At 49.6% G+C, this 22,781-nt stretch overlaps 1 protein-coding gene across 2 annotated transcripts; it reads right to left on the reverse strand.

The window, feature by feature from the left end:
- Window positions 1–1,565: 1,565 nt before the first annotated feature.
- Window positions 1,566–21,141, reverse strand: timm50 (translocase of inner mitochondrial membrane 50 homolog (S. cerevisiae)). Of its 2 annotated transcripts, XM_086177773.1 has the most exons (11): window positions 20,863–21,139; window positions 19,560–19,716; window positions 16,189–16,220; window positions 13,422–13,443; window positions 9,531–9,589; window positions 9,062–9,181; window positions 8,526–8,630; window positions 6,154–6,252; window positions 3,002–3,158; window positions 2,561–2,667; window positions 1,566–2,494 (listed from the first exon to the last, which is right to left on the reverse strand). In XM_086177773.1, the coding sequence occupies exons 1-11, from the start codon at window positions 21,067–21,069 to the stop codon at window positions 2,396–2,398; spliced, it is 1,164 nt and encodes a 387-aa protein (XP_086033899.1). In that variant the 5' UTR covers window positions 21,070–21,139; the 3' UTR covers window positions 1,566–2,395. The 2 variants fall into 2 exon arrangements, with proteins under 2 accessions (XP_086033899.1, XP_086033907.1); XM_086177781.1 differs by lacking the exons at window positions 13,422–13,443; window positions 16,189–16,220 and having other exon boundaries at window positions 20,863–21,141.
- Window positions 21,142–22,781: the final 1,640 nt, after the last annotated feature.

A 22,781-nucleotide genomic window follows, 5' to 3' on the forward strand; every position in this document is an offset into this window, starting at 1 on the left:
AAGGTTGAGACTGGGTCAAAATAAACGTCAGCTGTTCATGAAGGTGGCAGCTTTCAGGCCCTGCAGTCTGTCACTCGTTACTGCCCCATCCCACCCCCCTCCAGGAGCAAATGGAGGCGCGTGACAATGTGATCACACATCCAGACTCCAGCCTCAGGTCTCTGCTCAGAGGAACACCATGCTCAGATGTTCTAGGTTCCTCTTGATGCGGTACTGATACAGGAGAACCAGAGAACCTGAGCAGGAAGCACCTCTGACACCAACCACCAGGTCCATTGTCATCTCTAATGGTTGACCTCCTCAACTTATATTTACTCCGATGAAGAGGAGCCATTGAAAAGCCATTGCATCATCTGAAGGATTCAATCACATTTTAACGCTAATGATCTGAAATAATCTGTTCATTCACAAAATGCCAGCAGCTTCAAGTGGCTGAGATTAACACACACAAGCATTTCAGGGTCACGATTGACTCACATGTCAAGGTCCAGTAGGATGTCCTGCATCTCCATGGAAATATTGTCAGCAGATTCCCCAGCAAACAAATAAAATCAAATTAAATGGAACACATGGAAATGTGTAAATATTCACCTCCTTAAGGTACTCAAACAGGAACATGGGTCTGCTGGCGGTTCTGAAAGCCCAGCGTTGAGAGAGCCCTGCTGGACTTCCACCTCTACCTGATCCGTTGGTGAGAAGTCTGTGCAGGCTGATGGCGTCAAATGATGCGTCAGTGAGAAGCCAGGAGCTCCTGAATGTCTCAGGTCCTCAACCTCGCCAGTGCCTTCCATCATTTTGTCCTGTATATATACAGATATATGTATATATACACAAATACGTATGTATATATATATATATATATATATATATATACACAGTTCATTGCTGCTAACAGTACTGTAGATGCTAACCAGTGCAGATTGAGACTGTGAGGAGGAAACATAAAGCATTAACCCCTCAGAGCCCCAGGAGGTGAAGATGTTTGTGGCTTGCAGATCATCTGAAGAATTAAGACAAAAAACAAAACAGGACATTTCCATGACAACCAGCTGAACATTCTTCAGAATTCCAGAAGAGCACCACCCTGCTGGGACCCCAAGCCTTCACCTGGCTCTGCTTCCAGGGTGTGAGGACACAGAACCAGGCAGAACCTATGTTATTGGTGGCCCTGCAGAACTGGCATTAATTGCAGAAGTTGTGAAGGTTCCCAGGTTTCCCCCAGCTTTTGTCTGCTCACATCAGGGGAGAATCCTCACTGATCTCCTCAGCTGAGGAGACGCCAGCGCTGCTAGATCGGAGGGAGGTCTGTGCCGAGCGGAACAGCTTCACCAGGAGATGTTCAAACAGGCTGGACCTGAAGAAGGACCTGGAACAAACATTTCGGAACAGATGATAGTTGGTCAGTGAGGAGCTGAACCCCCAACCTCCTCTGGTGAGGAGCACACTGGCACACTGCTGGACACTGGGGAAACATGTCACCATATTACTGCAACAGCCTTTTTGGCTCAGTCTTTCGGGAGGTTCTTTAGGGTTCCTCACAGAACAAACAACCAAAATAAACATGATTGGGCAGAAACCAGCGTTTATTGGCAGGTGGATCAAATGATCAACACAGCAGGTCAGTATGTACATGATGGTTGCTGGCAGGCCAGTTTGGGCTTCCACTTCATCCAGATACTGCAGTCCAGCGACAGTTCCACTTTCCTGTTAAAATTCCCGTCGCTCTTTGTCCAATTGGTGAGCTACTGGTTTAGAAGCCCCGCATCCACATCATCTGACATCAGCAGGCTGAAATGGCAGCGGCCTCGGGGTTGCTGTGACAACCAAAAGTACACGTTTTGTCTGCCAATGACATCAATCATCGGTCACATGACCAACCTGAGGGTGTCGCCAGTGGGCGGCCATGTTGGACGATGGTAGTACTAGGCATCAGAAATAAAGCCTCCAATGTGGACGTGTGGTTGTTCTTTATTGTTATTAACAGAGGGCCGGGCGCCGCTGCCACCGCCAGCCAGCCACAGAGCAGCAACAACAGCAATATACGCCACCTCTGTCGCCAAGCTCCACCTCCGCTGGTAGCCACTAGAGCTGGCAAAGATAGCACTCCTTTACATCTGCCCCCCAGCGGCAACGACAAGCTCACCTGAACTGGACCACTCCCCCTTTCCTTTTAAACCAATCAGGTGCTTGTTTGACAGCGAGTGACACAGCGTGAGAGGGGCCAATCCCCCCGCTTCCAGGAAACAGGAAGCACCTTCAAGAGTCTGCTCTCGGTTCCAGAACCCACCCCCCACACAGGACTGGTCTGGGCTGCTTTAGTCCTGGCCTCGTCCCTCAACCCAGACGATGGCGGAGGCGGGCCACTGTGCTGGAGTGACGGGGCGGATTGACGGAGTCACTGCTGCTTGGAGCGCCAGAACCTGGAGGTGATGGAACCCAGCGACAGACCCTGCTTCTTCTGCTGGGCCAGCTCAGCCAGGCGCTGCTCCTCCTCCTGGGGGGACAGAGGCATGAGATGGGGGTGGGGCCTCGGACCTTCTCATCCCATCGGCGGTTCTACCTGCGCCAGCTGGGCCTGCCTGCGCTTGAAGGCCTCAATGGGGTCCTCCTCCATGGCGTAGTTCTCCAGCACGGAGCGCACGTCGTCCACACCGCTAAGAGCGATGGCTGCCAGGGAGACAATGGACCACCATTAGTCACACACAAACCACTTCCGGTCTGCAGCTGGTGTGCGGCCCGGCAGGATTAGCTTAGCATTAACCTTCACCGGAAACACTGGATCTTTTTCACATAAATGGTCGATTAGATATCAAACACCGTCAGTGATCTGTGACAGGGTGTATGCCAAGGTACTCCAGGGGATCTGGTGAACCAAGGAGGAGGTTGGAGAGGGTGGGGCTGCTTTTCCTCAAGTTAGCAAAGATTTAGAGTGAAACCAAAGAACTGGGTTGTGACCAGTGTTTGTGAACCAGGTGAGTTTCGAGGGTGAGGAGGCTCTCACTCTTCAGGAAGTTGGCCAGGTCATAGAGTGTGCGGTCCTCAGAGTTCCCGTCCCACCTGGTCAGGGCCAGGCCGTTGAAGGGCTGCAGCTGGAAGGCCTCACGCTTGCAGTCCACCACTATCACCTTGCTGGTGTCACGGTTCAGACACGACACGTCCTGATGGACACACACACACACACACACACACACACACACACACACACACACACACACACACACACACACACACACGCCACCAGGTTATGTGATGACAGAGAAGTCCCCCCCCTCCATGTGATGGACCGGCTGACCCTATTATATCCTGATCAAATAAAGGACTTTATCTTAATGACCCCTAATGTTACCTAACATTAAACACACTTTCTCCTGCGTCCCCAGCTGGCCCCTGTGTGTGTGAGACAGATGGGGGTGGCGGGAGGTGCTGTGTGTGTTTGTGTGTAAACCCCAGTGGACACATGAGTCCAGCATCTCACAGCCAATGAATACTAGGCATGTGTGTGTTTATATACACTTCAGGATGGCTGACAGTTTTGCCCAATAGACGCACATGTTGCAGTTCAGTCTGAAGTCGTGATGATAACCTAAATGTTTTCCTGAAGCCAGAAGAACATGTCCCTGGGCTCTACTTGAGGAGCAGGAACCTGTTTCTAAAGTAGGTTCTGCATGCCAGAACGTTCTGTGAATTAATTTGCAATCAGCCATTAGGTTCCTTAGAAGTACATCTGTGATTATATCGTGGATGGACGGATGGACAGACCCACGCACACGCGCGCCTCCCAGGGAAAGGGGGAGCCTCAGATGCAATGATGGCAGGAACCATCTGTGGCTTCAAACTGAAAGAAGGTTCCCCGCTGAGAGGAACGTCCCATGGACCTGTCCCTGAGCAGGTCTTCATGCGGCTCAGATAAGGAGAACCCAATGGTCAGGTGGTGAGAAGAGCAGACAGGAACTGTCTGGCGGAGAAACTGGATGGCCATCGGTGGAGGCCGTTGGAGAACCAATCAAGGCGGCTGGGAACCCTGAGCAGGAAGCAGCAGCAGAAGGGAACTGCTGGAATCCCCCTGGGTTTGGAGAACCACACTGGAGATAAAGTGGTTCTAGAATCTGAAGTTGGCTCAGCAGGAACTTTACCAGGAACAGGAACCACAAGAAGGTTGAGCAAGGGAGAGTCCAGAAGAGGGCTGGGCCCAGGGGTTGTCCACACCAGGTAGAGGAATCGAGTGTTCCATCACAGAACAAACAGAAACAGTGGTGCCTTGTCCGGTATACCACCTTCTGCAGGACTAGAGATGCGACGTGGTCACTCCGTGGCGATAAGATGACAGAACGCCGGAACCCGTACGGTCAAGAAGGCATCACTGACAAACCAAACCTGGCTACAGGCTAGCAGTGGAGGTTAGCCCTGTAGCTTCGTATTAGAGCTCAGCAGGAAGTGGTCGGAGCACAAGAGGTTTGCAAAGCAGGTTAGAGGAGAGGCTTAGCAGAGGATAGCAGGATAGCAGTTAGCGATACACAACACAGCCACATTAGTCAGGTTTAATTGGTGTGCCAGCAGCACAGATCTGTCTGGAGGACCAGGGAACTTCTGAACGGGAGCAGAATGTAGTGAAGCTTAAGGGGGATAGGAAATGCTCTCTGTTTCATTTGCAAAGAAGCTGCTTCCCAACAGTAGGAGATGTTCTCATGCGTCTGGTAGAGGGAGAACTGGCGTGCACTGCAGTGTATACTCTCTCTTCCTTCAGCCGGAGAGTTCTAGATGGACCTTCAGTATGAGATGATGATGAGATGAGAACAACTTTATTAATCCCGAAGGAAATTGTTGTGCCAGAGTTTCAAGTACAAAAACATAACAGTAATAGATAATAGTAGAAAGGAGGAAGAATAAGAAATATAATGAAATGTGAATTGTCTAACTGTTAGCAGTAACTACAAAGATTGAAGATTCACTGCGGCTGAGGGAAGAGGATGATATGGAGACTTATTCTCCTCCTCCTGTTTGAAGGAGAACTTTGAGGAACCAGCTTCCTTCCAGAAAATGCTGAAGTGAAAGTTCTTCACCTTGGAGCAGCAGGAGAAGTTCATGGAAGCTCTTTAATCCTCCCTTGTGTTTGTAGGTCATATCTGACACAGGCCCCTGTGGTGTCTGACCACAACCTTCTGTGACATCATCAGGCAGGATGGAGGTGAAGACAGTTAATCCAACTGTTGTTCTGAGGTACTTAACAATAAGACGTCTGATCCGGTCCATGATGCAGGCCAGCAACAATAGAGGCCTTCATTAAGAAGGTGGTAGGAGCACGCTCCCTGAGCCTGAGGACCACCATGGTCTGCTAGTCCTGACCTGCTCAGGTTCCACCCAAAACCTTTGCAGATCACTGGACATCTAACATCTACCCCCAGATGATGGAAAAATTCCAGATGAGAAAAAATTACCAGGTTTGGAGGACGGACCTCCGCCGGACCCCCACAGAACATCTCCTACTCCAAGCCTAGGGGCCTCCAGGAGCGGCAGGGAGATGAGCAACAGTTCAGACCTTTGTCTTACTTTGAAAGGGTGTTTACTAACTTTCCCTGGAAGAGCTGGACCTCCTCCCCAGCTGGTGCCTCCAGGAGCTGGGCTCTGGGAAGTAGGTTAACCAGCTCCTCCAGGCACTGGGTGGGGGTGGCGGCAGTTGGCGGGAGACAGAAGGAAGAGGAGTGAGGGAGAAGCAACGGAGGGGGGGGGGGGGGTTAATGAGGCTGGGGATTAGAGAGGGCTTTGTGGAGGACGAGGGGGAATCAATGGCACAGCAGAAGGCAGCCATGGTGAAGAGGTGGGGGGTAAGGGGGCCGCGATCAGGTGTTTGAAATCTTCTGCAGTCTCCTAGCACCTCAGAGAACCGAAAGGGCAAACTAAAGGAGAACCTCAGGTAACTGGAGCCACTGACAAGCATGGCCGACTTCCCCATCCAGAGCAGAAACATCGTGCGTGCGCACACACACACACACAGACAGACAGACAGACAGACAGACAGACAGACAGACAGACAGACAGACAGACAGACAGACAGACAGACAGACAGACAGACAGACAGACAGACAGACAGACAGACAGACAGACAGACAGACAGACAGACAGACAGACAGACAGACAGACAGAGCAGTGGACTACCTTCACATGATGTCCCTCCATGTAGCGCGTGGCGTCCCTGAAGAGCCGGTACATGACGAAGCACTGGGGGTCGATGCTGTCAATCAAGGGGTACGCCGTCTGGGCACACACAAACATTACTGACACAGGACTCAGGTCCTCAGATACCCAGTATCCATTGAGACCAGTTAGTGAAGTGAAAGTGAGTCCAAGCAGTCATGTGGCCAGCAAAGGTCCCAGATGCAGTCCAGGTGAGACTTGGGCTGAGGTATTTTGTTGGGCAACTTTGAACCATCTTCAAACTGTTTGCATGAAAACACTGTGTTGACATGTTGATGAGGTCTGAAGTGTATATATGTGTCTGTGTGTGTGTGTATAAACAGAGGATGTTTGCATGTCAAAGAACAGCAGAAGTTCAGTGGGCCATGGAACGAGAAACACTGGAGACCACCCCCAACCATTAGGACCAATGTTCCCTCACCCTCTATCTCAGGCCCGTCATCTGAGGACAGGGCTTTCCAATCAGGAGCTCATATTCCGGTAACTTTGCAGTGATTCTTTGTCCAATGTTGCTAAGGTTCCCTACAGAGTGGGGGACTTTGAGGCCATCTCAGGTGGTTCCAGTTCGGGCTTTCCAGGAAGAACCTGTGTTGACTTCAGTCCTCTGTACAGTTAGGCCCAGAAATATTTGGACAGTGACAAGTTTTGTTATTTTAGATGTTTACGAAAATATATTCAGGATACAATTATATAATCAATATGGGCTTAAAGTGCAGAATCTCCGCTGTAATTTGAGAGTATTCACATCTAAATTGGAGCAAGGGAATTACAGCTCTTTAATTTGTAGCCGCCTCTTTTTCAAGAGACCAAAAGTAATTGGATAATTGACTCAGAAGGCTGGAAAAGAAAAAGGCTGCATGGGTACTTCCCTCAGTAACCTGTCATCAATTAAGCAGTTAAATCTGGAGTTGATTCCAGGTGTGGTGTTTGGAAGTTTTTGCTGTGAACACACAACATGCGGTCAAAGGAGCTCTAGAGGTGAAACAGACCATCCTGAGGCTATAAAATAGAAGACGTCCATCAGAGAGATAGCAGAAATATTAGGAGTGGCCAGATCAACAGTTTGGTACATTCTGGGAAAAAATAATGCACTGGTGAACTTAGGAACTCAAAAAGGCCTGGGCGTCCAAGGAAGACAACAGTGGTGGATGATTGCAGTATCCTTTCCATGGTGAAGAAAATGCCCTTCACAACATCTACTCAAGTGAAGAACACTCTCCAGGAAGCAAGTGTATCAGTATCTAAGTCTACCATAAAGAAAAGACCTCATGAGAGTAAATACAAAGGATTCGCCAAAAGGTGAAAACCATTAATCAGACTTAAAAATAGAAAGGCCAAAATTGACTTTACCACATCTGAAGAAGCCAACCCAGTTCTGGAAAAGCATTCTTTAGAGAGATGAGACTAAGATCAACCTGTACCTGAATGATGGGAAGAAGAAAGTCTGGAGAAGAAATGGAATAGCTCATGATCCAAAGCACACCACATCTTCTGTAAAACATGGTGGAGGCAGTGTGATGGCATGGACATGCATGCCTTCCAATGGCATTGGGTCATTTGTGTTTATTGAAAATGTGAAAAAAGACAGAAGCAGTCGGATGACTTCTGTAGGGTATAGGGATATACTTTATACTCAGATTCAGCCAAATGCAACAACTTGATTGGACGGTACTTCACAGTACAGACGGATAATGATCCAAAACATACTGCAAAAGAAACCCAGGAGTTTTTTAAAGCAAAGAAGAGGAATATTCTGAATGGCCGCATTGCATTTCACGAATTTCATGCATTCACTTGTTCAAGACAAAACTTAAGGCAGAAAGACCAACAAACAAGCAACAACTGAAGACAGCGGCAGTAAAGGCCTGGCAAAACATCACAAGGAAGACACCCAGCGTCTGGTGATGTTCAGACTTCAGGCAGTCATTGCCTGGAAAGGATTCTCAACAAAACATTGTAAAGTAACAATTTACTTAGGGTTGGTTTATTTATCCAATTACTTTTGAGCTCCTGAAATGAGGAGCGTTTGTATAAAAATAGCTATGATTCTTACATGTTTAATCAGATGTTTTTGTTCAACTTCTTGAATTAAACCTTAAAGTCTACACTTCAATTCTGTTGTAATTTCATTTCAAATCCAATGTGGTGGCATGAAAATCATGCCACCAATCGTGTCACCCAAACTGTGTCACAGGCCCAGAAATATTTGGACAAACTTTAAATCTTGACCTACAAAATCCCTGATCGGAGGGCCTTGTCATCCAGAGGCCAGCAGGTTCTTCTGGAAACCAAACACCTCTTATCAGATCAGTGTGTGTGCATCTGTGTCTCACCATGCCGGTCTCTGCTGTGAAGATGACGATTTCGTAGAGGGGGGCAAGCTGCTGGAACAGGTAGTCGATGCCCGGACGCTTCTTGAAGCGCCAACCTGTCGCCAACTGGATGTGTGTGTGTGTGTGTGGATGTGAGAGAGAGGGAAAGAGACACACTTTGATCAATTACGTCTTACTGGTTTGTCAGTGACATCTCAGCCCTCGTTAAGGGGACTTATGGCCTGTGTGTGTGGTGAAAGTTTGTTTGTAGAAGTTTTAAGATGAAACAAATAAGGTATGTCTAAAACACATTTGTGTGTGTGTGTGTGTGGGGGGGGCAACAGATCTGGATTGACAGCTGCTGCACACTAGTCACATAGGTGTTTGTGTGTAGACAGAGGTGGCCCTGTGCTTCTTCACCTTTGCTCAATCCACATCTGAACGGTCTACTTCCTTCTCTTTTTTCTTTGGTTGAAAACAACCAGTGAGAGTACTATTACTCAGAGTACTCTTAGCACTTGTACCGCTACCACAGATAATACTTCCAGTGTACACACCGACCACTCTGGGTGCAGCAGGACGTCAGTGAGCTCCAGGACCAAGGTGTAGGGGGGTTGGTAGTATGGTTCCTTCAGCGGGTCAGGCAGCAGCTTGGGGCTAGTTGGCTCGATGATCATCTGAAGGAGATACCCACAAACATCTCAGAGGTTTCCATGGTCAGAAGAGGTTCAATCCCTCCAGCCCCAGGGAACCCCCCGCCCAGCATTTCCTCTAAAGTCGCTGGTGACAAATCCCGCAAAAATCACACTTTCTGGAAACAGAAGTAATAATAAAGTCATTGCGGCAGCGTGGAGGGAAAACAGGAAGTGGGGTTGCACAGCTCCTTCAAGTGTCAATCATCTCTAGTGATAAGTCAGCCTGACCACCACTGTCCAGAGGACAGGGTACCCGGGGTCCTAAGGCTAACGCTTACCTTGGATGGCCAGTCATAGTGCTTGGCTAACACAGGGAGGGATGCTTCCTCACCTGTCTGTAGTCCTTGAAGTACTTGAAGGTCCTCTTGAGCTGCTGGACGACTGGGGGGTCTGAAAGACAGAGACAAGGCGAGGAGATGACCGTGTGACCGGTGAGGCCTGAAACGTGGACCCTTGAAGAAAAATGGCCTTCTTGCATTTTGAAAAGTGAACATCTAGTGACAGCCTGCACCTGGCGGACAACACCCGGGGCTGACTGCTCCCTTGGGGTGGAGCTGCTGAGAAGGCCTACAGGCATCTCAGCCCTGAGATCAGCACAGAACTCACTATTCAAAACATACACCTCCATCTCAGCAGGTGAAAGATTTAAATGTGAGCAGACCAGACGAAGGACAGTGCACAAACGTCATACATCATCAGCTTCTATCAAGCCTCTCAAGACTTGAAATTGCTAAAGTTCACAGTCGGCCAAGGTGACCAGAAGGTACCTGGGTTGTCCTGCAGCCTGCCAGCGGATCAGTGAGGCAGCGCCGTGGAGCTGCTGGATGCCAGTGACTCCTCCAGCTGTCAGAGCACTAATGACTTATAATAATAAGAATGGCCCCCTGTGGGCCACACCTCATTTTTGCACATAAAATGAGGCATGTGCACATGTGTGGCTATCGGCGCACACGCATGCACGCACGCACGCAGGCAGGCAGGCAGGCAGGCAGGCACGCACGCACGCACGCACACACACACACACACACACACCAGGTAGGATCCCAGGACCCCTGGGACTGTATCCCCCAGGAAGGAGTAGCCATCTGCCAGCGTCCTGCTGGGACCATGTGCTCGGCCCATGACTCGCTGGCAGCCTTCGGGTGAGTGTGTGCGAGAGACCAGATGGGCGGGTCAATGGAAATGGCCAAGGGATGTTCAAAGCATCACGTCAGGGTTCCTCTGCCTAACGCAATCTTTAAGAAGTCTCTCCACAAAACTCTCGTTCCTCCTTATTTTCCAAAGTTTTCATTGGCTTTGAAATCTGGCTCTGAGGTAAAGATGAAGGTTTGAACGCAAGTGATTGTAGATCTTGTAGAGGTACCGGAGAGGACATTCCTGCACAAGTTCTACTCCCCCTGTCTTCTGCTCTCAAACTCTATCACCTTGGGCTTTTTTCCCCTGTCTGTCTCCACCAGTTCAGGTGAGAACAAGCTCAGAGAGGTTCACTGTGGAGAACCTGTTCTAGACATGTCCTCTAGGACATATTTGATACAAAGGGCTTCATGAGCACAGAGGAGGAGGTGTTAGGAGAAATGAAAGGGGTATTGCACACATGTTTAATCACACACACACACACACACACACACACACACACACACACACACACACACACACACACACACACACACACACACACACACACACACACACACACACACACACACACACACACACCTAGCCCCCTCTTATGAGGGGTGTTTGGTTGGGGTCCCGAGGGAGAGCTTACTCAACTGCCACGCTTATACACCCTGTGTGTGTGTGGGTGGGTGGGGGGCAGGCTTTGTATTCCTATGATATTATCCTTATGAGAATGTGTGTTTGGGCAGATTAAGTCAGCCTTTTCTCATGGTAATGGAGATGGGCAGGTTGGGATGTGTGTGTGTGTGTGTGTTGGGGCTAAGTTAAGCGTTGCCGTGGACGAATCCTGGTTGACAGGAGGAGTGTGTCAAACAGCCGGGGGAGAGGAAGATCAGATTTTACTGTGGTACTTGTTCTTCAGGTCTAGAAGAGTAACTTTCCATCAATGGTCCATCAGAAAGCCTCTCAGATTTTCAGACTCTCCCTTCACTTGTGGACCAGCTGGGACCTTAGTGTGGAGACCTTCAGTGGATCTGGGGGTCTGCGATGAATACATCTGAAAATTGTACTGTGAATGAAGAATTGGGGCTGTCGAAAGCACCTTCTTCTGGATACCCATCTTCATCTGACATGGATGAGTGAGGCCTTCACAAAGACCTGATTTGATGGGAGTCTGGAACACACCCTTCTGGGGTCCCAGGAAATAGACTGCTCCACAATGCTGGATGATCTATACTTTAGGCCCACTCAGGAGAAATAAGACCGGGGTGATTGACAGCTGTCAGTGTGTGTGTGTGTGTGTGTGTCCTGTACATGCTGGTCTTAATCAGAATCAGTTGACAATAAGAAGAATTCAGGAAAACCAAACAACAAACAAAATCTGTTCTTAATTCCACAGAGGAGGCCTACGTTACAGACGCTTAGCCATCTCCCAAGGACGCAAGGCAGGATTCTTTAGAAGAACCAGAGTCAATCAGCCAGGGAGGAGGAAGAGGTGGAGAACACCAGCAAGGTGAGGAATATTGCACAACAAGCAGGAGATGAAAGGAGCAGGACAAGCATGGACAGGACCGCCGATGAAGGTGCCCCTCCAGGTTCTTCCTCTGGCTCTGGACTGAGTCCAGGTGGAGAGCCTGTGAGGATTCATCACTCTGACAGCCCTTCTGCCTTGGAGCTCATTGGTCATCATAGATGTCATGAGGCCTACAAGGAGGCTCCTCGGTGTGTGTGTGTGTGTGTGTGTGTCCTGGTTGCCATGGTTTCCATGATGCGTCGCGATACTTCCACTCTGCATGCAGAGGGAGCGTGGGCCCAAACTCCTCCGCAGAGCCCCCACTTCCCTTCTGTTGCTTCGGGGGCAGAGAGGAGGGAGCACAGGTCAGGCTCTGCTCCCTGAGGGATTGTGAACTTTTACCCCCGTCCCTAAGCTCATGGGGGGGATTTGGCTCCCAGGACTCCCCAGGGGTAGAGTCCTTCCCTCCTGTCTCCGGTCACTGAGGTGAAATCAATTTGTGATTAAGCAGGGAAACATTTCATATTCATCTGTGGGGCAGCTCAGGAGGACTTCCTGGGGTCAGAGGCTCCTTTGGTGAAATAATTTACTAACAGCAGTCCTTTGGAGACTCCTGAGGAATATAGCACTGCTGTCTCCATCCAGTATGTCCACAAGGTCTCCTCCTGGACCATACAGCTGCCAACAATGACCAACACATTCTTTAACAGGAACAAAAACCTGACAGATCACCATGACACACTATGAACATCTCACTCAACATCCCCTAAGCATCTGACAGGACTCACCCTAAACATCTCCAAACCTGAGACTGGATGAGGACAACTGAAAGAGAAACCCTCAACAGTTACCAGAAGTGTTGGTAAAGAAAGGAGGAATCATCAAGAACCATCTACAAAGGAAAAGTGGCGACTGAACATAATGTCTGGATAAATCTCCATTTCTTCCTCAGCCTTCATTGACGAGAACCTGTGTGTGTATATTCTGTGCCGGTGGGTCCAGAATCACCTGTGTGCTGTTACAGTCCTTCTGATGGCCTGCTGATACTGTTAATAATCCCCGGCCCCAGCTGCCATTCATCGGACAGCCTCCCTGACAGTCCAGTTCCTGCAAACCCTTGGCCGCAGAGAAACCAGGCGGACAGGGGAAGTCCAGCCTTAGTAAACTGTGTTCTGCCCCAAAACTGCAGGGAAGATTCAGTAATGGGGTAAGGATCTCTCCAGTGACAGGGTGGAAAAGTCCAGCAGCCCGTCATGTCGGATCAGATATTCAAAGGGGACTTGCGCGCGCGCGCGCACACACGCACACGCACACACACAGGTTGCAAAGGTCATCAAATCCCTCATTGTCCTATCATGAACAACACCCACAGTCCAGTCATTTGAGCACAGTTTGACAGGAAGGACTTAACCTGAACCAGCTGGCTGTCAATCACAGAACATGACATGAACCTGTCAACCAATCATTCCCTTTCATCCCACACCCATCACAGACAGCAGGAGTGTGTGTGAGTGTGTGTACAAGGTGGTGATATCATAACCTGGCAACAAGCTGCCTGCCCCAGGTCTACAAGATAAAGGAGATGCTCACCTGAGTCAAAGTCATCTGGGATCTGAGGAAGAGAGGAAAGGTCTGGTAAGAGCTGGAGCGCGCACTTACACACACACACACACACACACACACACACACACACACACACACACACACACACACACACACACACACACACACACACACACACACACACACACACACACACACACACACACACACACACACACACACACACACACACACACACACACACACCACACACCACACACCACACACCACACACCACACACATAATGTGTGTTTTAGTGTCAACACTGAGATTGACAGGCTTGTTTCCATGGTGACAGTACATTGTGAGCACCATGAGATTCTAAAGCCATCTCAAACAGGAGGTCAGCTCCAGGTCTGGAACATCCCAGCCTGAATAGATGGAACCCTGGTTCTAAGGGTGGTAGAACCGCAGCCTCCATCTTGGTGTCGATCCTTCTTTTTTACTTGAACTTTGCAGCACACTAGAAGGACAACAGCCTATTGGGATTTCAAAATAAAAGTCCACACTCATCTGGCACCCTACAAGGAGGACCCTTCTGTGAGGGAACCTTGGGCATGAGGAGAGAACTGGCTGGCCAGAGCCTGGGAAAAGGGTAGAACAATGTTCCTCCAGGTTGAAGGCATGTTCTGGTTCTTTGGACCTCCTGCAATCACCTTCTGACCAGGATCAGATGAAGGCTGAGAGGAGTTTCAAGTCAGAGTGGAGTAAAAAGGAGGAAGACATCAGGGATCTGACATGGAGACAGGTGGAGGAGGTGCAGGAGGAGAATCAGGATGACAGGAAAGTGTAGGTGAAGATGAAACCGGAGAACAGTGAGGAAGAGCGGAAGGGCCCTGGGTGGTGAAGAAGGTCAGAGCTGGAGCACCACTCCAGCCGTTCGCCACCAAGGAGAATTGCACCACTGACTCCTCCAGGCAGGGATGGGGAGACGAACTTCAGACCCCAGCACTCCATCATGGACCCCCAGGGACCTGAACCAAACTCCTACCCCAGCTTAATGTTTCTACCCTCTGACACCCTTTCGAAGAAAAACTGCAAAAGCCTAACAATAATCTGCCTCAAGACGCCCTCTGTCTGTGGCCAGATTGAGATGGAGATGTCCAGGTCAGATCAGAGTCTTGGCCTCCATTGAGATGAAACCCAGGCATCACAGTGGAATGCCACAAATGAAGCGGGAGGGTGGGGGGCTCAGACAGTGAGACAAGGGGGGGTTGGAGGTGTGAACGTGGTCGTTAGAGGCCGTTGACACCAGGGGTTGGGGGGGGTTCCTTTCTTACTCAACTAGAAGAAACATTTCCTGGGGGGGGGGGGGGGGGGGGGTGTATTTTTAATTGATTAACCATCATCACATAAAGAAGGCCTGGTATTCACAGCAGAGCAGCAGAAGGCTGGACTCCAGGGCGCCACCTTGTGAACATGTCTGCCAGCTGCAGAGTCACTGCCGGGTTTGGACCCCGAACAAACATCGCTATGGGAACAGGCCAGGAAGATGGCAGGTCCCGGTCAGACTGAGGGGGCGGCGGGGGTGGCTGCTGCAGTGAAAGCCCCTCCAGGAGACATCTGAGGGTCCTTAGCCCCTGGACTTTGAAGTAGCAGACAGGACGCGGCCTAGGTTTACAGCCTGTGACAGCGTTCCAGGAGACATTTCCAGCGCCTCCACCCAGTGGCCGCCGCTGACCTTCTACAGGTGGACGGGCATATCCACCGGGGAACAGCCTCAGATTTTCCAGGACCTCCCCACCTCCCGGCCCTCAAAGACAAACCCCAACAACTAATCACAGGCCAGGGGACAGAATCCACAGCCAAAGGACATGGACCATTGATTTGGGAGACAGCAGAAGGTCCAGGTGAGAGAAGTGGGCATAACACCCGCACACGAAGTGCAGAGCCTGAGGAAGACCTGGAGACGGAAGTGTCCTCTACAAGGACCAGGAACACAGCTGCAAGCAGGAGATCCTGGGCATAGAACATGATTGACATTACAGCTCTGAAGAAACAGACTAGGGCTACGGTCATCTCCAGGAGCTGACAAGGAACAAGAAGACACATTGTGGAAGTATCAGGATGTCTGTCAGATGTCAACACAAAACACAGAGCAGATCCAACTGATACGCTTCAAGGTTGAAAGATATAACTAAGAACGCCATGGAAACATGAGTCTGTGGGTTTGGTCCTTCATTCACCACAGAAGAAGAACAGGCTCCGTCATGGACCCCCCCAAAGCCCCCTGAGTCTGCAGGCAGAATCTGAAGGTCTTGAAGGTGAGCAGAGTGCCTTTGAAGTTTACCCCCAACCCCTAACAGCACCACTAAGCCCATGTGTGAAGAGAGTGGAGGCACGCACTCAGATGTTTGGAATGAAGGCCATCGAGCAGCAGTGAGAGCTCTTCCTGCCAACATCAAAGGCAGCACCCAGCGGTCTTTGATGGGGTCATAAACATGCTGATTAGATGCTGAGCTTCTGGTGGAGTGTCGTACGTGATGTTCCCGAGGCAGCGGTGAAGTGGCAAGTGTGCCGATGCTCACCTCCAGGACCTCAGGGGAATGAGATAAGTGTGCTCCACTCACACTCCTCAGCGGGGATGGGGTGGGGAGAGGTGGACACAGGTCACAGGAGCCTGCTAAATCCACCTTTACAGCAGGAAGGACTGTAGAAGATCACACCAAAGGACCTTCACAGCACCACGAGGAAGTGTGCCCACCTCAGCACACAGGGTGTGTGTAAATGTGTGTGTGAGTCATTCAGACCTACCAGGTTCCCCTGTTCATCTACGGAGTTGGTGCCTGCAAGAGAAAGCAGAGATGATTCACAAAGTGTCTGAAGACCATCTGATGCTCAGAGAACCTGTCTCCTAGCAGAGGGTTCCTCCCGTTCTGCACAGTGATACATTTGACCCCACGGCCCAACTCAGTCTCAATCTTGCTCTCCACAGCCTCAATCTCAGCTCCACTGAGGCTCTTATTCTGACAGGGTGAGGAGACCTTCAGGGTGAGGAGAGCTTGGACCAAAGATGATCTGCTGATCAAGGATGGGTGCTCCTCAACCAACAGCTTGATGTTTTCTCATTTCATGAGGTCCATGTCAATCATCAGACTAAAGCCAAAGGATCCATCCCGAGGCCTTCCGGTCCAGGGAGGTTTCTGTGGTTCTAGGCTCTAGAACCACACACACACACACACAGTCGAACGACGAGGCAGGACCACCCTCAGGGTGGTAGAGCAGGGGTGTCAAACATATGGCCCGTGGGCCGGAACCGGCCCGCAAGGGGGTTCAACCAGGCCCACAGGATAATTTGAAAGTGAAAAAATGCATAATAGACAAGGATTTAATTTTATGAATTAAAAGCAATTCAAGGATTTTCCACTAGGGGCGCACTATTTTGGTCAGAGTAGACGACAATCCGCATCACTGAGACAGACCAATCAGCAGACGTTATCAATGCACCACCTGCTGCTTGTTATGACATTGTTTCTACCCTGTTCTCTACCTCCCCGCTACTCCCTCATTAGCCAAAATGTCATTATCAAAACAGAGAAACATAGTTAGAGTGTAGAATTTTCAAAGAAAAATTGACTACGTCCTATTTATTTACAGAGACGCATGGGAAACCTTTGTGCTTGGTGTGTTTGCAACAAGTTTCGGTATTTAAGGAATATAATATACGACGCCACAACGAGACTCATCACAGCGAAAAATATGACAGCTTGCAAGGACAACTGAGAAGAGATAAGATCGACGAATTGCTGGTGGGTCTGAAGCAACAGCAGTCCAATTTCACCCATAGCCAAGAAATCAGTGAAGTAGCGGTAAAAGCCAGTGACCTAATTGCAAGTGAAAATGTGCAATTTACTGTTAGTCACCAGCTTCACTACAAAAGAGTATGGTGGAATTCTACTGTTCATGCAACTCTATACATTTTCAGTATGTATTGTATGTGTATGCATGTTTCATGTATGAAGTTTACACATTTACAGGACAGGAGAATACTTTCCTCCTTAAACATTTAATAGCACTCTTTAGTTTGGAGGGTGTGGGCAGGGATACAATTTAGATTTTATATGCAAATGAGTGAATGGTTTGAAAAGCCCTTTCTTTATAAGTCTCATTTAATCTTAAAGTGCATTACTATATTTTTCAATACCAATTACTTGTTAAAGTTTTGTGCCTTTGTACGATCAGTGGGATTGTATGATCAAATGATTGCAATGCATATATGTGAATGATAAAAGTAAATTGCACTTTTGTCTAAGGAAATATGAGGTGTTTCATGAAATGTTTTGTAAAAGGATTGTTCATTAAATCCCAAATTTTTCCTAATGTCCTTGTACTTCTTTACACCAAAACAGAGGACAGACAAGATATTTTGGTTATTTATTGCTGAGTATGCTTTTATTTTAATGGTCCGGCCCACTTGACATCTACCTAGGCCGTATGTGGCCCGCGATGAGAAATGAGTTAGACACCCCTGCTCAGAACCAAGCCTGCAGATGAGATTCTTCCTCATTTTCTACTGAGACAAACACCTGGATGTTTCCCTTAACCTGTGACAACCACCAGGAGCACGGAATAACTTAACTTCAAGGTCTCTTCTGAATTTCTGAAGGTGAGATTCTACAGAACTAAGGCAATGCAGCACAGATCCTCGGACCCATCTGGTCCAGAAGCGCTCTTAGGTTAGTGAACCAAACCTCCACAGCTGCTGACAGAAGGGCTCCATAAGCAGACAGAGGGCTGGGCATAAGGGCTTGTTCCTCACAGCCTTCTCCAGGAAAATCTTCTAGAACTTCAGAACCGCAATTACAGGACCACCTCTTAATCCAAGTAGAAAATCACAGCGTAGAAACTGAGGAGAATACCAGAGGAGGTGAAGGACGCAGAAGATAAATCCAAGCAAGGGTTTAAGTTCATATCCGTGTCGGTCATGCGGTCAACTTGCAGGGAACCTGCTGGTTTCCTAAGTGCTGACTCAGCCTCAGACCTGGGGCTACAGGCACGGGAGAAGGTCCAGGACTCCAGCTCATCTAATAAGCTCCTTTGCCTACATCTCCCAGACTCTTCCCTGAGTGATTGACAGATGACAGGCTCCACCCCCAGGTTCCACCCCCGGCAGCGGGGGGGGGGGGCAAACCCGAAGGCTACAGTACGTCTCTAGCACTGCTGACTGGGTTTCTCCACCACTGAGGGTCACCTGTAGTAGATGTTTGGAAAACTATCATTTCCAGAGAAGGCACTACAGGAACATTTAACTCTACCGGTACTTCCAGGTAGGCACTTTGCACGAGCTCCTCTGAATACCACCTCCTTCTCCTGCATTCTGTGATGGGTTTTGGGTGACGTGCTGGACTTATTGGGGTTCCTGGGTCCTCCACCTTCTTCTTCAGACATCCCAGCGGGATGAAGACCTTGCAGCTCCACACCTAATTGATTTTCTGGGTCAGGTCCAAGTCCAGAGGGGATCTGTCTGTTTGTGTGTGTGTGTGTGTGTGTGTGTGTGTGTGTGTGTGTGTGTGTGTGTGCAGTATGCTGAATCCAAACTCCAAGATGTTAATATGAATGAGCCAAAAACCCAGAGGAGGAGGTGACCTGAGGAGAACCTGGATTTTTGGCACCGAGGTTCTGTCTCATTGACTCAACTGGGTCTCCAACCCCATCCCAGAGGAATGCTGCTTGATACAGTGTCTGGACTCAATGGAGATTCCTCAGCAAAGGATGTCTGTGTTAGCTGATGTCCCAGAACGCGCGCACACGCGCACACACGCGCACACACACACACACACACACACACACACACACACACACACACACACACACACACCAGCTGATACAACCGTTTCCTTTGGGATAAATAAAGTAGTTCTTATTCTTATACCAGGTCAGAGTTTGATCTTGAACACCTGGGCACGGATTCAAATAGACCTGGACCAAACCTTCTACCATCTAAGTTACAACTCCTAAACCTGAGGTCTTCATCAGTCTAGTGCCTGGAGACAGACCAGTCCATTAGTGTTATGTATCGGTCTACTTCCTGGAGACGACCCAGGCCATCAGTGTTACGTATCGGCCAAAATCCTGCAGATGGGCCGGTGTCCCAGTGTGTCTGGCTGAGATTGGACGCAACTCACCGAATATGTAGACGATGCCGATGGCACCCCCAAGCCCCATAAGCCCCGCCAGCCGCAGCACCACCTTTTTGGCATAGGCCGTGTTCTCCTTGTGCTTTCGGTCCCCCCTCTGGTCATCCTCTGTCTGTCCTTCACCCCCCTCAGGAGGCGGCTGGCCCTGAAACACACCACCGCCAGGTTGAAAAACCAACACCCAGAATAACAGCATCCACAGAACAAACAGATGAGGGCCCCTGAGTCAAGGACCCTTCTAGTCATTTGGTCCTCAGCATCCTCTGAGGACCGACTGGATTGTTTTTAAATGTACTATGAAATTCTATCGCACTATCGAACTGATTGATAAGTAGTTAGAGTTACATTTAAGTTGTGTGACAAACACACAGGGTGCAGGAGACAAAGCATACAGGAGGTAAAGTCATGGATATAAATAACAATGAAGATGGAAGCGGTTTGAGGAGAGGACAGGAGGATTTCACAAGTACATGGAAACTGTCTGGTCTGAGCTGGCCTCCAGGGTGAAGGAGCTCAGAGAGAGGAACCATTCATCGGCCGCTTCTTTGGCTCAATGCTTCACCTCAACTTTGAGAAATAAGACAAATATCTGGGGGGGCAGGTGTGATGGGAGCATAGGTGAGTGCTGCACAATCAGCAGGAGGGCCGGGGGACGGTGGGTTTCCTCTGCTGACTTTCAGAGCAAACAAACCTCAGCTGCTTCCGGTTCCGGTACAACGGTCCCCGCGGACGAACCGTCTCAAACACAAGGGGGGCGTTCTAAACACCCGGGTAGTTTCATCACGGCGTCCAGCAAACACACACACACACACACACACACACACACACACACACACACACACACACACACACACACACACCTTCAGCCTTGAGTGTTCCGTAGTGCGTGTGTGTTGAGCGCGTGTCTCTGAGGCTAGAAGGCGCAGTACAGCCCGGTAAAATACGCATGCTCACATAAGTCCACTAACCTGTTACGTGTCTTCACCTGGGGTTCATTAACTCGTTTAGAGCGCCTCTCATGCAGGATGCGGGGGAAGCCCCCGGCGACGACCAACACATCGGTTCAAGCTGAGTTTCACCTTCGGTTTACCGGCTTAACACGTGAACTTAAGCTAGCTTTCATGCTAACGTCAAGCAGGGGACGACAGTGAGGATACCATGGTTTTACACCCAAGAACAGATTCCGTGGGCAGCGCTGCCCGTCCGCGAGTGTGGCTACAGGTTTACGCCGTTTTCACCGACCGCTGGCTACCTCTGTGATCACATCGAGCCTGAGAGAGATCCGCCTCACCTGACTCTGCTGCTGGAGCCTCTGCTGGAGGATAGCCTGTGCTAGCCCGCCCGTCGCACCCCCAGCCCCGGCCGGGGTCTTGTCCGCGGACAGTGTCCGTACCGCATCCACCGCGGACGGCAGAAAGTGAGCCGCTGCCCCACTCCTGAACCGCCAGAGGCCGCCGCTCGCTCTAACACACATGGGTAACACGGATGTAGCCGACATCTTGGGAAAAAGCTGCCGGTGACTGTACGACGGCGGTGAGTCAAAAGGACAAAAGCACCTGATTGGCTCCGGTCATTTTGAGCGATAGGCTCACAAGCCTCTCAGAGCGGGCGTAAGCTTTCTGGAGCGCCAGATGGGTGGGGCATAAGCATATGGACCAATCAGAGATGAGAGTGTGCCTGACCTTCGATTGAACGGGTAAACGGCCATGATGGTTGACGGAGATGACACACATGAGGAGGGGCCTGGTGATGGACCTAAGAGGTCCAGGGTGAGGTGTGGGGAAAGTGTGGGAACGTTTATGCAGGGTTTGGAGTAGGTTTCATACTCAAAACCACCTTCATGAATATAACACATTTCATCTCGAGGTTTCCAGGCCTGGACTTTATCTCTGAGTTGTAAAGTAGTAAGTAAAGACACCAATAAACTCTGAACATCCAGGAAACTTCTTGTTGCCTGTTTTTAATTTTATTTTCAGTGTTTTCAAGACCCCTTCTTAGATACACTTATTTCTAAACATGTAGATTTTTATTCTATGTGAATAATAAGACCTCTGAGAATGTTACGTCCAGAGGACCAGTCCAGAGAAGAAGCACATGATCCTTTAAAATAGTTGTTTGCTATTCCACTAACACTAAGATCATTTGAAGCTCCGTGAAAGTTGAGATGAAACTTTGAGCATTGGAGCAGGATATTGATACAGATCAGTAAATGTATGGTGTATTTGCAGTCCATATGTCCTCTATTGTAGGTCGCTTTGGATAAAAGCGTCTGCCAAATGCAATGTAATGAAATGTAATGTAATGTAAATACTGATGCACTGAAGGCTGGCTTTGGTTCCAAACCTCCATCTTCTCTTTGTCTGAAGATATCCCACCATTCTTCATTTCTGGATGTCATCGGCTCGCCAGCCTCCAGCCAAGAGGCTGAGAGTGGTCAGACCTGCTTGGACAGTCTGAGAGGCTCTGGCTAACACCTCACTGGGGCACCACTGCCATCCAGGGCTCTCTGGTCCAGACCTGCTTAGACCTTCTGACAGCACCGATGGAGACACGGCACAGAACAATAGGTTCCTCCTCACATAGCTTTTAATCCATCCGCTGTTTGTTGATGGCCAGACGGTTGAAAGGTCCTGACGCCAGAGAGAGGGAGACTGTCGGGTCTTAGGATGGCCCTCAGGCTGGCTTCAGAAGATGAGCAAAGAGAGACAAAAAGAGACACCTCCAACCCAGAGAGGATGGAGAAGAAGGAGAAGAAGAAGAAGCCCTCCAGGGTCCAAGCCAGTGACTTATGTCATTCCTAGGGTTAAACAAGCATCATTCCAGCGTCACTTCAGATTCTCCTGCAGGTCTCAGCAGAGGAGGAACCTATCGGAGGAACCAGTTTCTGCTCCAGTCCTTAATACCTAAACAGAAACTCACTGGACCGCTGTCTGCAGAGATGGAGGAAGGTTCTACTGGAAGCAGGTGCAGACATTCCTGGAAAATAACTGCGTGGTTTTGTCCTCCAGGATCTCCAGGAGACCAGCCCCCCCAGAGCCGCTCGCGTTGGCGTGATAAACGACTGGGCCAAGCAGGACCCTCTCACTTTCTCTGGTAAGAAGCTAAAAGTGGAACCATTGGATGGGCTCGGGCCTTGTTCTCGTCAGACCTTCTCAATATTCAACTCTCCAGTCTCCACCACAAACATGGTTTGTTTGGAGAACCTAGATC

Source organism: Fistularia commersonii, chromosome 3 (genome assembly GCF_037954325.1).
Source record: "Fistularia commersonii isolate RoL2024-O1a breed Wild chromosome 3, RoL_Fcom_v1.0, whole genome shotgun sequence".
NCBI classification, from domain to species: Eukaryota; Metazoa; Chordata; class Actinopteri; order Syngnathiformes; family Fistulariidae; genus Fistularia; species Fistularia commersonii.

What these genes read in the sequence shown, in the direction of transcription:
- timm50 (XM_086177773.1), bottom strand. Translation starts at nt 21,069, where the DNA reads ATGTCGGCTACATCCGTGTTACCCATGTGTGTTAGAGCGAGCGGCGGC. An exon ending in TGCTGCACCCAGAGTGGTCG is followed by an intron (nt 8,631 to 9,061) that starts GTGTGTACACTG and finishes ACACACATCCAG; the next exon opens with TTGGCGACAGGTTGGCGCTT. An exon ending in GGCAGGCCCAGCTGGCGCAG is followed by an intron (nt 2,495 to 2,560) that starts GTAGAACCGCCG and finishes CTGTCCCCCCAG; the next exon opens with GAGGAGGAGCAGCGCCTGGC.